At 39.5% G+C, this 16,233-nt stretch overlaps 1 protein-coding gene across 3 annotated transcripts in view; it reads left to right on the forward strand.

The window, feature by feature from the left end:
- The window catches only part of LOC116040719 (junctophilin-1-like), an 87,789-nt gene extending 71,934 nt beyond the window's left edge, over nt 1–15,855 (forward strand). The window contains exons 4-7 of one of the 3 annotated variants that reach the window (XM_031286304.2): nt 7,237–7,503; nt 10,697–11,127; nt 13,090–13,186; nt 15,363–15,855. In XM_031286304.2, coding sequence (XP_031142164.1) covers nt 7,237–7,503; nt 10,697–11,127; nt 13,090–13,170 — 779 coding nt within the window. In that variant the 3' untranslated portion in view covers nt 13,171–13,186; nt 15,363–15,855. Of the gene's footprint in view, nt 1–7,236; nt 7,504–10,696; nt 11,128–11,591; nt 11,649–13,089; nt 13,187–15,362 lie in introns of those variants that run through there. The other 2 variants (XM_036004978.1, XM_036004979.1) reach the window with 2 other exon arrangements.
- Nucleotides 15,856–16,233: the final 378 nt, after the last annotated feature.

Here is a 16,233-nt window from a genome sequence, read left to right on the forward strand (position 1 = left end):
AAGGCCAAAAAAAAGCCCCTCCACTTCTTACAGATAATCCACTAGAGGGCAGAATACATGTATCAGATCATATACAACAGGTGTTTAAGGAAAGTATTGATCACGTTGATAAGATGGTTTCAGAAACTTGCGTAGCAAATATGATACAAATGGTTCTACACGATAGCAATAGAACCAGCAATTCTGTCTGATCACAATGCGCTGATAACCGCATTCCATTGTGATATGTTAGGAGAAAGATCATGAAGGTGGCAATTGAATAACTCCCTTCTCCAGAACACAGCTTTTGATGCAGAGTTTAGAGCCAAACTGGCTGAGTTTATATCAATCAATACTGACTCAGTTTCGGACCCAGCATTCATTTGGCAAGCAACTAAAGGATTTATTAGAGATTTCACATCTTCCTTTGCAGTCAATTTGAAGAGAAAAAGAAAGGCAAGGATTGTGGAGTTGGAAGAATGTTGTAGATCTCTAGAGCAGTCTCTAAAGGCGTGTTTTTCTAAATGTACACATACTCTTTTGGTCACAAGTCGAATAGAGCTAAATGATCTGCTAAGAAGGAGAGCTGAGTTCATAATGTACAGAGTGAGGCAAAATTATTATTTTAATGGCTGTAAACCAAGCAAGTTGCTTGCTCTGAAATTAAAACAAAGCAAATCCAGAGCTACTATCAACAACATCCGCACAGACCGAGGTATCTCAACAAATCCTAAAGATATCAGCGCCACTTTTCAATCCTTCTATTCAAAGCTGTATGAGTCCTGTATGAGTCCTCCTGCAACCCAGATCTGACACAGTGCCAGGAGTTCCTAAAATAACTAAACCTGCCTCTTCTTGACCCAGAGGAGGCAGAAGAACTAGGTCAACCTATAACATTAGAGGAACTTAAATCAGTAAAAACAGTTAAAAAAGGGAAAATGCCGGGGTTGGGTGGAATTCCATCAGAACTTCTTCTACAGTACTTTGACATATTAGGACCTATTATTTTACAAACTTTAACCTCGGCCATAGAGATGGGTACTTTTCACCAACAAACCAACACTGCATTAATTTCCGTTATACCCAAAAAGAGCAAAGATTTTACGGAGTGCTCAAATTACAGGTCCATCAGCCTCATTGGGACCGATATTAAGCTCTATTCCAAAGTCTTGGCACTCCGCTTAGAACGCTTTATTGAGAAGCTAGTCCACCCCGACCAATCAGGTTTTATACCCAAGCGTCAGACAATGTACGCAGATTATTTCATGTAATAGAAGAAGCCAGAAACCTTCCAACAACGGCAGCAGTTTTATCAGTGGACGCGGAAAAGACTTTTGACTGCCTAGAGTGGAACTACTTGTGTCTAGTAATGGAGAGGCTTGGTTTGGGGGCCAAATTCATTGACATGGTGCGTACTTTATATGCGAATCTCACGGCCATAGTCTCAAACAATGGCTTGCATTCTCAGCCTTTCCCCCATGCTGTTTGCAATCTTTCTTGAACCGTTAGCCCAAGCCATAAGGCAAAATAAAATCCGTAATGTCCAGATTAAATCCAATAGCAGCTCAATATCATCATTTGCAGATGATATTTTGTTGTACATCTCTGATCTTGAGGACTCTATTCTAAAAATTCTTAAGATCTTCACCGAATTTGGCTCAATCTCAGGCTATAAAATTAACTGGAATAAATCTAATCTTCTTTTATTGAACAACAGGCATGTGACATCAGCCATTAGTGTTACAATACCAACCCAAAGCAAAATTACATATTTGGGCATCATCATACACACATCGCTACAGCGAGTTGTCCAGGACAACTATGCAACTATATTAAATAAGGTTCAAAGGGGTCTGGCCAACTGGTCTGCGCTGCCGGCATCACTGCGGTCCAGGATTGCTGTTGTTAAAATTAACATAGTTCCTCGTGTGAATTTATTAAGTACAATGACCCCCTTACCCCCACCTAAACATTTCTGGAAGAAACTTGATACTTTAATCCGGCAGTATATTTGGAATAATAAACAACCTAGGCTAAAATACGCTACCCTGCAACGTTCCACAAACATGGTAGGCTTGGCCCTCCCGAACCTTAAAATGTATCACAGAGCCTTTCAGCTACGGGCCCTCAGAGTGTGGATGGACCCCTCATCTACAGTTCAATGGAGAGAAATAGAGCAAAACCTCACTGGAAGTCTAAGACTGCAAGACCGTGCCTTTGCAGGGGTGTATCCAAAAAAGTGTATGCTAACCTATGGCCCTATTATCACATTGACCAACTTTAAACAGGTGGAGGAGCAACTACGCTACACCAATAAGTGGCATTTGAATACCCCAATATGGCACAATGCACACTTAAAGGCATACTATGCAACTTTTCCAGCTTCGGTCCTCCTACAGGTTGTCTCATTGGAACTGCAGCTTGTGAGCTGTACCCTAAAATGTTATGGAGTACCATTGGGAAATAGTCTTGGGGCACACCCAGTCATTAAATGGTTTGTTGATTTTCCTGTGAGAGGATTAATTTCCAGGATTTATGCTAAACTGATGCAAGTATCCATAGGAGAACTCCCAATAGTGGGGAAATGAGAGCGAGAGCTGAGCCCTGAGGGGAACGCAATTAATTGGGAGACAGCTTGGGACATTGTCCACTGTTCCAAGAACCCAAATCACCAGCAGATCAACTTCAACATATGTCATAGGACATATTGGACTCCTCAGAAGAGATACGTCTCTAAAGTCATTCCCACTCCCTATTGCACGTTCTGTCAACCTGAACAAACTGGAACTTTCCTACATACGATCTGGGAGTGTGAACAGGTGCATGAGTTGTGGAATAAAACAACATCAATAATATCTGATGTGATAGGATGTCAAATTCCTACTGACCCGATTGTTTTGTTACTTAATGACGACTCTAAATTACACCTGCTTGGGAGACAGAGGAAAATTTGGATAGCCGGCTCAACTGCAACCAAGAAAATGATAGCTCAGCGCTGGCTCCCCCTCCCCCCACTCACTTTTTATAGAACAGTGGTTGGCGTATTTTATGGACATAGTTATGCTTGAGCTCTCTATAGCAAGGATTAACAAAGCCAAATCATCAACTCTCAGCCTATGGGAAAGCGCAGCAGCACAAATATCAGACTTAGTGACCTCAACCTCACAAGAATTAGTGGAGAGGCAAGGTGTGATTTCTGTTTATTTGTTTGTTTTGTTTTCCTTGAGACCGCAGAGGGTGGGGGGTGGGAGAGGGTTTTTGTTCTTGGTCAATTTGTGTTTATCTGTTCTGTGCACCATCTGCTATTACCTGTTACACATTGTGTAATTTATTCTGTATGTCTGAAGGTGCCAATAAAAAAATGTTGATCACAAAAAAGTATTATGATACTCGACCTATAAGTCAATGTAAAATGCTTTATGTGTTATGATTATTTTTATGAAGCATTATCAATATTCATGAGTGCTTTTAACTACTAAGCACTATAAGCAGATTATAACGAATTATAAATGTGTTATATGAATTTGTCTCTTAATATGTTATTTTTGTCTTAATAATATTGTTTTTATATGTTTAATAAGAACTTTGACTGATTAATACTATCAATTAACAATTAACAGTTACAAGGTTAATCATTAACATCCCTAATACTGACATGATAGAAGCAGGTGATGGTGACTCATCTGGGAACTTAACCAAAGGAGCAGGATACCACTCAATCTACTAGTGTATATATTGTATTCTATTGCTACCTATATATAAGGGCTTTTAGATTATTCTGGTGATTCTCATTCTGAATTGAGTAACTGCAAAGTGATTTGAATTGTTTTAAGAACAACAGTTAAAGGTGCAGTGAGCGATGCTGCATAAAGATTGTTGATATTGAACTTTAGTGTCAAACAAATACAACCCCCCTTCAGAAGCTCCGCCCCCCACATTCATGGACGTGCATTGCGATTGCTACCACTTCTGCTAGTATCGCTGCTGACTAACCAAAATATGGCAGAATCGATGTTAGATAGGTTGTGGATTAGCAAAATGATGCAACCCAGTCTCATGGCAGTCTGTGAAATAGTCACAAAATTGAATCTATTGATTCCTGCACACTGACACGGTTTTCCCTGTTTTTTATGTGACGCTTGGCACGTTTTTTTAAAGAAATGTATTTCAATTGGAAGCATGTTTCGTGGCTGCACCACGTTTTTTTTCTGTCAGTCGGGACTGCATCAGAGAAGCTGTATCGCTTTGCTGTTATTGGTATTTTTACCACTATAACCGCTGCTTTAATCAACATTTATTGACTAGATGTTATTATGGTTTTTTTATTTCTTTATTTTAATATTATTTCGGTCTTATTAACGGTGAAATATAACTATGCTGTATGCTGTAAGACAGAACACGGAGATGCAGAGCGCATTCATAGCTTATATCCCACAATGCAATGAGGTCATTCATTCAATGTTCATATTTATTGAGTGATTTTGACACCAGCAACCATGGGGGCAGTTGCTCAGTTTTTCCAGTAAGTTATGCACCATGGTAACGTGTCCCCAACCCACCGGGATTCTCAGGAAGTGACGTAGTAATTACCGATCAGCAAGTCAGAAAGAAAAAATAAATAATATACGTACACTTCATTGTATGTGAGGATTTATACAATAAAGTTAATAAAAAATACTGTTTTATGTATTTGTAGTATGTACTGTATATGATTCAGATTGCTCGGTTGACAGGCAGGCGGCAGCAATTTAAAGTGGAATGAACCATGATAACTCGTGAATAAATGTTGATTAATGTGGTGTTATAGTTTTAAAAAGATCAATAAACAACAGCAATACAGCTTCCCTGATAATAATACTGACTTAACATTAAAAGAAGGAAATAAAAACCATGATAACATCTTTTGAATAAATGTTGATTAAAGCAGTGGTTATAGTCCTAAAAATATCAATAACAGCAGTCCCGACTTACAGAAAAAAACATGGTGCATAGGGTTGGATACCGTTCACAATTTTACCGGTACCTGAAATTCTGTTCCAACAAAACATTTATTTCAGTTGTAAAAGTAATTCCAAACCTATTTATCCTATTTACTTAGAACATTTTGTTATTTATTTAGAACATTACCCACTCTACACATCACACTCTCCCATCCCAAACTGTCCCTACAACCTATAAAATCAAATAATTATTTATTTATTACACTGCAACTTTTATTCTTGTATTTGTATCTTATTCTATTTTAGCCTTTTGTTATTTTCAATCTCCATAACGGCTCTTTAATGTTTTATGTGAAGCACTTTAAATTGCCTTGTGGTTGAACAACCCGTTCTCACTCAGAACTCGTAAAATACGGACATTTGGACAGTGGCTGTCATCGTCTGAAGCGACAAAAAAAGCACCCTTCAGCGTGTTTGTAGAACATACCGGGGAGAGCAGCAGCTACACGGGGTTTAGCGAGTAGTGTGTAAGGGGGAAATTGGGGGGAAAATTGCGAAGTTGGAAGGGGTGGTGGATGGGTCAAACACAGGACTTTCACCCAGGAGACCAGGGTTTGTGTCCCGCGTGTGTCTTTAACCGTCCTGTTCTTCCCGCGAGTCACGGAAATGCAAGCCCACCCACAACCTTTTCCTAAACTCTACCGTCCCGTTCTTCCCGCGAGTCACGGAAACGTAAGCCCATCCACGAGCTGTTCCTTAACCTAACTGCGTCAAAAGGGACGCCAATAGTCCCGACCAAGCACGTTTATTTAAAGTGCCCATATTATGAAAAAATCACTTTTTCTGGGATTTGGGGTGTTATTTTGTGTCTCTGGTGCTTCCACACACATACAAACTTTAAAAAAAATCCATCCATGCTGTTTAGAGTGAGATACGGTTTCTGAATGTGTCCTGCCTTCAGTCTCTGGGTGAGCTGTTCAAAATCGGCACGGCTTGTGACGTCACAAGCTGAAACGAGCAGGCTAACCGCAACCATTAGCTCATAGCATTAGCATGCTAACGCTAGCATGCTACCTCGTTCTCAATAGCAAAGCACTGCTACAACACACACAAGTTCACCATAATCTACAAAAGAACTACTTACATGTGCGCCCTCATTTAGAAGTCTCCCAGCTAATCCTGCCTTGTAACTGACCAAAGTTGTAGAAACAGCCTTTCTTTTACTGTCTATGGAGCTAGCTAGCTGACATGATCTACATCTGAGCTGGCATGGGCATGTGCAGTGCAATCAAAGATAGTACAGAAGAAGAAGAAGAAAAGAGGTCTCACTCTGTAGCTAAAACAGAGACCAGCTGAAAAGGGGATCTGCAGCAGTGAGAGAGAGCACTGCAGTACAACAAAAATATGGTGTTTTTTGAAAATTAAACCATGTAAACCTATTCTGGTACAACCTTAAAATACAATTATGAACCTGAAAATGAGCATAATATGGCTGCTTTAAAGCGCGTTATATGACGCTAAAGGAGACTTTTAGCATCAATAACAACGACAAAGGCACCTGACCAAGCGTCCATATTTTACGAGATGGGAGTGAGAATGTGTTGGGTTGAAATGTGCTATAGAAATAAAGTTGCCTTGCCTTACAACCTCCAGCCTCAGTCTGTCAGCAGAGCATAGAGAACACTGTCGTGCCTACAATCTCCTGCTTGTCGGTCAGTCACCAGGGCATAGAGAACATGTTGTCCCTGCCTGTCTCAGAGGAAGTGTAACCACACCACGACCGCTTTCGCCTCAACATTATATTATATTGTAGCAAATGGTGTCTACATGGAGTTTTAAAAAGTGTAACCACACTTGCAACCGCTTTACCGGCATTGCCATGACAGAGAGGACAGATAAGCTTGCTCTTCCTTCTTGAACAGTCAATACGCAGCAGGATGAGACAGTGACTATTGTCCTTGCACTCATCGACTGAATAATCGTTCCCAAAAAAATGTCTTCAAGGAAAATTCCAGTGTATACAAAATGGGTCTTATTTAATAGTTTTGGCCATCAACCCTGTCAGTAATGATACAATTTAAGTTCAGCAGGTCAAGAAACATGAACAGTTAGATGATCAGACAGGTAAATAATTTTGCAGACACCTAAACATATTTGGAAGGATAATGCAGGTGAACTATTTACAGACATAAAATACTTTCCAATTCAACTTTGACCAACTGTACTTACTGTACTTTTCCTGTGCAATGGGCACCCTGTTTGCTTTAGTAATTTTTCTGTTTGCATACGAGCTTTTATAACTTTTATGTTATTTCAGGCCCTGACTACATACGGCAGAAGTATAATGAGCCAGTAGAGGTAAAGGAGGTTCCTGTGGAGGAGAAAAAGGAGAAGTCTTCATCAGGGAGCCCTCATTTCTACCGGAAAGGCACAACACCCAACCAGTCTCCATCTCAGAGCCCAGGTCCCAGCCCCACTCCTTCACCCACTGTTGTTAAAAAGACCTTTTTTAACAGTAAAGTTGATGCTGCCGTCACTCCTGGGAAAGAGAACAAAACCCCAACAGCTGAATCTTTGACAGCAGGTATACAACTTGGGTTATTTTTTAACTGACCAGCATGTCTTTGTAATGAAAAGTCATTAATCCACAATTAACAGTCATCAAGGTTACAAGGTTAATTTATTTGTCATTGACAATGAAATTTTAAGTGTAGCCCCTCCACACTACAAACACATTAATTAATACATTTTTATTTGTCACATGAAATTGTACAGGGTACAATTCCAGTGAAATGTAATCCTATTAGCTCCTTCAACTGCTTCCACTTGTGCATGATTCATCATACAATATGTGTGTGTGTGTGTGTGTGTGTGTGTGTGTGTGTGTGTGTGTGTGTGGTGGGGGTGGGGGGGGGGAAGACTCCTACGTCTCTGATATAACCTCATCAGAGATAAGGCTGTTACCCGGGTGCTTTATGATTCTCCTAGCCTTTTTCACACACCTGGTGGACATATCATTTAGTCAGGGAACTGCCCAATTTATTTTATTTTGCCTATAATAGGCACTCCCTATTATGTGTTCAGGAGATCAAACCTCTCTCTGCAGGGTCTTGCGGTCCTGTTAGGTGCTGTTTCGGACAGTAATGTTCCCTGTCAGGATGCTCTCGATGATGCAGGAGTAGAAATTGCTTAGTATTTAAGGGGATACCCGGAATTTTCCTTAGGTGTAAAACAGTCTCTGTCTTGCCTTTCTCACCACTGAGTCAGTATGCAGTGCCCAGGTCTGACCCTCGATTATTGGTTGGGAGGGTGGTTGATTGGCGCTAGTTGGTGCTAGTTGGTCAACACATGGATTTCTTGAAGCACGTGGGTATGACAGAATGAACCAGTGACAGGTTAAATATCATTGTGAACACTGGCACTAATTGGTCAACACAAAGTTTGAAGACCCGCCCACTGATATTGATACCATGTTTCATGGGCTAAACACAGGACTCTCAGGCAACACAATTTGAGTCATAACAGCCCACAGCTCATTCGCACGACGATCAAGACGACGCCATTTCCCACACAGGCCTTGAACACCTAGGTGTGTTCTTTCTGCAAAAGCCAAGGTGTTTGATTTCACAAGGTTTTTCACTCAAAACAATAGGTGTCACACAAACCTGATTACCCACCAAATTGTGTCCCAACGCAACATCAATTCCATCAAGCGGCAAGGATTGGACTATGGTCACCCCTTCCGGCCTATTTATAATGTTAAACTCCAGTAATACAAAGGAGCACTAACAAACCCCAAAATGGTGGTCAACTGTGATTACTGCAGCAACCAGCAGTGTAATTAGTAAGAGAGTAACTGACTCAGAAACCAGGCATCTATAAAAGTGCAGAATAGTCACTTCATTATTAGGTAATTATTACTTTGCTCACTGTCACTTTGTTAGTGTGGATATTATTAAGTGAAACATCTGGCTGTTTGTTCTTTCCTGTTGCTCTGGTTTGCATTAAAAAATGAAACAGAAAGTGTAAAAATTAGGGCTGTCAAACGATTAAATTTTCTTAATCGCGATTAATCGTTGAATTTCTATAGTTAATCGCGATTAATCGCATGTTTTATCACTTGATTAAAATTTTATTATTTTGCATTTCAGAACTGTTTTTAAGTACATATTAACAATGGAAAGCAATTCTTACCAGGGTATCTTGATTGGGAATCAAATGAATGCAAAGAAAATGACTTTATGAACTTGATTTTAAGATTTGTATTTGTTTATTTTATATTTAATCTAGTCACACATTTGAATAAATTGTTTGGTTTGGATACCGGTGCTAAAGCGGTACTTTTGAAACAGTACCGGTGCCTTAACGGTGCCTGAACCGATACTTTTTAAGAAAGTTAAAAAAAGAAGGGTACTAAACAGTTGGTGACATTAAAGAATGGCTTGTTTATTGCTATATGGAGGAATATTTTTCATAATTCAAATTTAAAGTCCAAAGAGAAATTGAAAGTCCAAAGAGAAAACGAAGCGAGATCAAATTAAAAATATTATTTTTTTTAATTTTTTTTAAAAATGAAAATGAAAAGCCAATGTTAAATGGAAATTCAAAAGCCAAATATTAAATCCAAATGAAAATCCAATGTTAAATTGAAATCGAAAAGCCAAATATTAAATCCAAATTAAAAGCCAATGTTAAATTGAAAATCAAAAGCCAAATATTAAATCCAAATAGAAAAGCCAATGTTAAATTGAAATTCAAAAGCCAAATATGAAATCCAAATGGAAAAGCCAATGTTAAATTGAAATTCAAAAGCCAAATATTAAATCCAAATGGAAAAGCCAAATGGAAAATTTAAAAAAATAATAATATTTTTAATTTGATCTTGCTTCGTTTTCTCTTTGGACTTTCAATTTCTCTTTGGACTTTAAATTTGAATTATGAATAAATATTTCCTCCATATTGCTAAGGCCATATCGTCAAAATTAAATGATTTAATAATAATGTAATCACTATAACAATAACTTATTTCACTAGTAAATAGCCGTTGAATGACAAAAACAACGACCAGATGGGAAAAGGGCATTTAACAACAACTTTGAATGCACCACGAGACTGTAAATTACCAGTTTCATTGAACGCACCGTCCGTGTTTTTCCAACAACAGCAGCTGCAGATTGTTACATCCCGGTCTCGGAATCCTCTACAGTGAAATACAGACAAACTTTACACCGTTTAGCGTTAGCTGTCAGCATTGTAACCGTGTTTAATCCAGCTACTAGCTAGCGGTAGGCTAACGTTAGCTTCTGTCGAGTATAGCGTTAACTAACGTCACGTGCAGCAATGTTTCTGTTGCCTGTAACGTCTGTTTCAGAGCATCAGAGAGAAGTGCAGGCATATCAGTGGCACCAGAATGAGGCACCGAAATCTGCGTTGCTATTCCTGCAGCAGCAGGATGTGTTACGAGGAAGTACGGCAAAATAGTAGCCTGTTAGGCACGACGCGAGTAAAGTGAAAATAAATTAATAAATGGTGGCATGCGATTAATACGATTCAAAAAAATTAACGCATTATGCTCGACCCTTAATCGCATCGCGATTAACAATGCTGACAGCCCTAGTAAAAATGCAATGGTTTTGGATGCAATGGACACACACACACACACACACACACACACACACCTAGCTCTACCTTCTTTGCCACAACCATCCCCAACCAATATACTGTATGTGCTGGTTCTTTGGTTAACTATTTCTCTTTTCCTTTCTTCTTCTCGGCAGGCATATCAAAAACAGCATCAAAACTTTCTCTCAGACAGGAAGTGAGGCAACAGGAGGACCCTCCAGCAGTCAAACCAGCTGTTACCATGACAGTCAGCAGTTACCCCAGCAATGGGCAAATTCACTCCCAGTATCACGGTTACTATGTCAAGGCAGATGTCAAGATTCCGCCACCTGAGGAACCAACTGGTGGGGAGGATGACCTTCACCCATTAAGCCTTGCACGCTTGCCGCCACCTGCCAAACAGATTTGGACACCAGCACTAAAATCCCTGCCAACCTCTAGCCCTTCACCAGTCCCATCTAAAGAGGACACCAAAGCACCAGAACCTCCCAAGCCAAAACGGCAGGAATCAACCAAACCAAAGAGCCTAGCAGAAACCAAGAAAGCTAGTGTGGAAATAGCCCCTGAAATTGTAGAGGAGGAATCGGTAAGTTAGATAAAGTTACCACTACATTTTGATTTTGATTCTAACTTGCAGTTTTGAGTGCATTGATGTGCAATTTGCTGAGCCCCAGGGGGAATTAACAATCCCACAACCTTGGTAATGTTAATGCCAGCAGTCTCCAGCGTGTTAACTGTGCACTTTAGCTGCCTCTCCTAATGTTAGCTTCAAAAACTGACAGTACTTTTAAGATGATAAGCTTAAAACAATGATATAATGTGCTTAAAGGTTTGACTGGATTATTCCTACTGTTCAATATCTGACAAGATAGCTGCTAGCTAAAAAAATATAACATGATGCGATCAGCTAGATCATTTATCTCGAGAAAGACACCACTCAGATGCTCTTTCTGAACAGTAGAAATACACAGTCCACTCTTATCTTTTCAAACATCACATTGTGTTTTGTGCTAAACTATTCTATTTACCTACAATATAGGTTGTTTCTAGATGCTAGACTATGTTTACCAGCCATTGAGCAACTTTGTTTGATTGGGTTAGTAGACTGAGTTTATAAAAGCTTATCTGTTGCAAACAGCTGCTTATGGGGATCATACATACACTTAAAGGGTAACTTCCCCATGCATTTGTGACTAATAGACTGATGTGAACAAAAATCTTTGAAATTGGTTGAGTATTGAGCGAGATCGCAGTGACCAGCCGGCGCGAACGGAGCTGCAATTTCACCTAATGGGGCAATTGTGCACCCTCGATTTTTGTCCACTAAAAGTTATTGTTTTTGCCACCGACAGGTTCAGATTGTTATTAAAAGTGTCTGACAACATTATCGATCTCACAAGGTGACTTCTTGTCCAAAAACACAATGACAATGTGGATGAGGTCATTATAATTTGATGGCTGCCCGTATTTATTTAAGCCAGAGTATACGGGCAAAGAGTGAGAGAGAGAGAGAGGCAGCCCTCTGAGTGTTTTGTGCGGTCAATAGGCTATAATACATCCATGGTTTCGTTTTATCTAAACATTTTTTTAATAAAAACAATGGTTCGTATTTACTCATTTCTCTAGCACAGCCCTGTTGATTATATGGGGGAAATCCTCTTACGTGGTGACAGAGTATTGTGTCCGAGGTATATCACTGGACACATCAAGACCACCAATATCTGGCAGCAACAGGTCCCACTCCTGACAACATATTCTTTGGGCAGATAGGGGCACAGCACACACGGAAGCACAACCAATATCCCGAGCGTCGCAGCATCCAGCTACTGCTTCACCCTTCTCCACCTGCTGCCTCTCTCTTCATCTGTATACTCTGGCTCAAATGAATGCAGGTGGTCATCAAAGTAAAATGACCTCATCCACATTGTTGAAATCATTTAGCCTAAAATTTGAGCCACAGCACTGAAAATCTTTTAGATAACACAAGCCTATCATTTCTGTACTCCAAAACAACAAACTACCGGTCTTTTACCTGACTCACGTACCACACTCCACACTGCTTTGTGGATCTTTGGACAAGAAGTCACCTTGTGCGATCAATAATGTTGTTAGACACTTTTAATAACAATCTGAGCCTGTCAGTGGCAAAAACAATCACTTTTAGTTGACAAAAATGGAGGGTGCACAATTGCCCCATCAGGTTACATTGCATCTCGGTTCTCGCTGGCCGATCACACTTAATACTGGACCAATTTTAAAGATTTTTGTTTAATCTGTTGTTTTTTTTTTATGGTGATTTACAGTTTTACCGGGCTTTTTCAACGTAAAATATAGCGCCGCTGACTGTGCTCCATGGCTGCAACACAACAAGCGCCTGAAAGTACAGTGGCCGCTACGGAAACCAAAACTTGCGCATGTTAAATTTGAAACCATTGATCGAATTCAAGCCCAAATTTTTCAAATAATTCCAAAGGATTCCAATAGAAATAGTAGCAGGACTACATTCAGAACACATAATACAAAAGATACTTGTCTTGTGTTTTCACAGGGCCCGAACTCTATCTTGGTGGCTCTAGTGATGCTGTTGAACGTAGGTCTAGCAATAATTTTTGTCCATTTCCTCACCTGACCAAATCTGAAATCAGGTAAGAATGTGTATGAACTGTTAAGTTCCCAAAAAGTATCTGCTTGTCATAACTAAGACTGTGTTGGTGGTTACTTAGTATATACGGCACAGGGTCATAAGCATAATTAAAAAAATATTAAAATCAAGTGCATGATTGAACTTTTTAGCTATTATTTTTTTGAATGTATGTATGTATTAAGTTAGAGCCAGGTTCTGTCGGAGGTTTCTGCCTGTTAAAAGAAAATCCTTCCTCGTCGCTGTCGCACCAACTGCTTGCTCTTGAAGGGAATTGTTGAGTCTCTGTACATTAGTGTGGTCTAATGGGAAAGACATGCAACTTTAGGTTTTTACAGTGTCCTTTTTTTAATGTAAAAAAATCTGTGCAGCAAGTGTTAACTTTCATTGATGGTTTATTAACAGAAATGACAGGAAGTAATGTCTGAATAAAAAACAGTATTTCTGTTAAAGAAGTCTTAGCAGAGCTTCTTACTAAAATATGATAAGATATGCTTTAAATAAAAAAGCCTAAACACAAGCCTTTTGGCTGTAAAAATAGAATTGTTGAAGCAGTTTTCCTTTCAGTTCGGAATTGGCAGTGTCTATGTTAGGGCTGTGTATTGGCAAGAATCTGGCGATACGGTACGTATACATGGGTCACTATTCAATATATTGCAAAATATTTCGATACTGTGTGTAAGGCGATATATTGGGATTTTTATTTAAGTATAATTTTAGAAAAACTAATATTTAAAAAAAGACATGATACGCATAAAAGTCAAAGAAGTTTACTTTAGGTAAACAATTCAGTACACAGAAAATCAAACTGCCAGTTTGGGATTGTGGTTCACAGGTTCTTAGTCAGCATAGCCATCTAGCGGTAGGGGGTTTAAACACAACATAAACGTGAACCACTGTCTTACATGAATATTTTTGCACGTAAACTAAAAAAAAAAAAAAAAATCTATATTGCGTTTTTGAAAATCGATATAGTATTGCTAAATAAAATATTGCAATACTCAAGTGTATCGATTTTGTTCTTACACCCCTAGTCTATGTGTATCTCATCTCTGTATATCAACATGCTGCTGCCTTCATTTCAGGCCATTTCATTTTTGCTGATAAAAACACTTGCTATTGTATTCAATGACTTCCCTGTCTGAGAGATATAATAACCACTGATACTTATTCATTTGCAAAGCCTTTGCTGGTAAATTGCCAGCTTTACATCCCTGCTGCTCTGGCACTCTGGTCCTGTTTAGACGTAGTAATCCACCCTGAGCGATTCGATCACAAGTGGACTGCTTAGGTGTAAATGCACCCAGGACGCATTAAGTATGCACTGAGATCTGATCACTCAGACCACATTTGGGGGTTTGGGCCATATTCTTTTAGCAGTGTATGAAAATGTGTCCACATTAAGCACCGCTTATTTTAACTGAGCAGCGGTAAAATCGATCTGCGCTGACTGTGCCATTGTTTTCCTATGAGAAGAGTGGTGGAGACAACTAAGATGAAGCACTACCCCTGGTTTGGCACACCGCTCAAAATTGCCACTGAGCACTGGGCTCAAAGTTCAAATTATTTCAACTTTGACCTTGTTGCTGCTAACCTTTCAATGTGCAACCAATGAGATAATGTATGTATGTGAGGTCAGAAGAACTGATGACGCGCTTTGCCTTTGAAGTGTTTGCACTCTGCTCTGCGTCCTACCTTAGGGTTTTACTGCTGATCATGTGTAGGCAGCTTAAGCAGAACTACGTACTCGTTCACTGGCTTTGTCCACAACATCTGAACTAAAGATATGTTTGGTTTTGGAAAGAACAGAAAAAAAGACTGCTGAGTATTGCTCTTACTATAGCCCCATGCACATCACTTCAGCATGCAGAGAAATCCAAAGCTTGGCAGGCCGTACCTAGTTACGGTAGTTAAGATATAATTGGACAATTGCTCTTTTGGGGAGGGATTTAGTTAACTGAGTACAAGGCCTCCCTTTAATATAAGCCTGTTTCATAGAAAGGCCTGGTTCTCTCTGTAGTTGAGGTAAATAATGTGAGAATTTCATTTTTTTAAACTATTTTCATATGTTTGTTATTTATTTTACAATCCAGGTCTTTTAATCTAAAGAATTATGTTACTGTTTACGTAATATACTGTGTAACATCTATCCCTGATCCTCAACTCTTCTGACGCTGCAGGGGACTCATTCAAACTAGTTGTCCAAGTCGCTAATGCTCCATCAACCAAATGGCCAAAAATGGCACCTCTCAGAACGGCAGACACGGGCAAAACGGAGGACTGAAAATAGACGCATGAAGGTGGAGAAGAAGTGGGGGGAAACACATGGAGGAGAGAGAGGGGAAAAGCAGAGAGAGAGAGAAATATGAAACCACCCCACCCCCACCTCCCTCTCTCTCTGGATGGACTGAATGATTTGACTTGATTTGATTGAACTGGCAATGATGATTTGTGACTCCACTTAGAGTGCAGTGAAAGCTGCTGGTTGGAAATGGGAGTCCCAACTATGCTTAGAAATAACTGGAAGAGTTGATTGAATGTGAGTGAGGCCTGGCATCTATACTACCTATAAATGCCTGCAATGTCTGTCTGTCTTTTTGTCCATTTTCATCCAACTGTTCAGCATATTTGGGAGTTTTGAAAGGGTGCAATAAAAGGTTTGTGCGTCATCCAGCTGAGTTGAAGAGAATTTTTCCCAATTTAAATGATCAACCAGAAGAACAGAGAGAGCTTTTACAGTGTTGATTAGTAATGGAAATGTAATTATTGCCAAAGTTGGTAATATGGCATGCTTTCATTCTATTAAACTACCATCAGATCGGCCACTTATACTTATTACAATTACAATATTTAGAACACATTTGCAGGTTGTGGTAATCAGAAAGCCAATTTTGAGTTGTAGTGCACTGTATTTGCACTATTCCCTGGGGCCTTCATTATTTAGTCAATCAATGTCTTTCTGCTGTCATCTGCTGCATAATGTGTTTATTACAGTGAGAAACTATGTTCAGCTTCAAGTAAGCATGCACGTTTTTGCAATGAAGGAACTTT

The sequence above is a fragment of the Sander lucioperca genome, chromosome 9 (genome assembly GCF_008315115.2).
Source record: "Sander lucioperca isolate FBNREF2018 chromosome 9, SLUC_FBN_1.2, whole genome shotgun sequence".
Taxonomy (NCBI): domain Eukaryota; kingdom Metazoa; phylum Chordata; class Actinopteri; order Perciformes; family Percidae; genus Sander; species Sander lucioperca.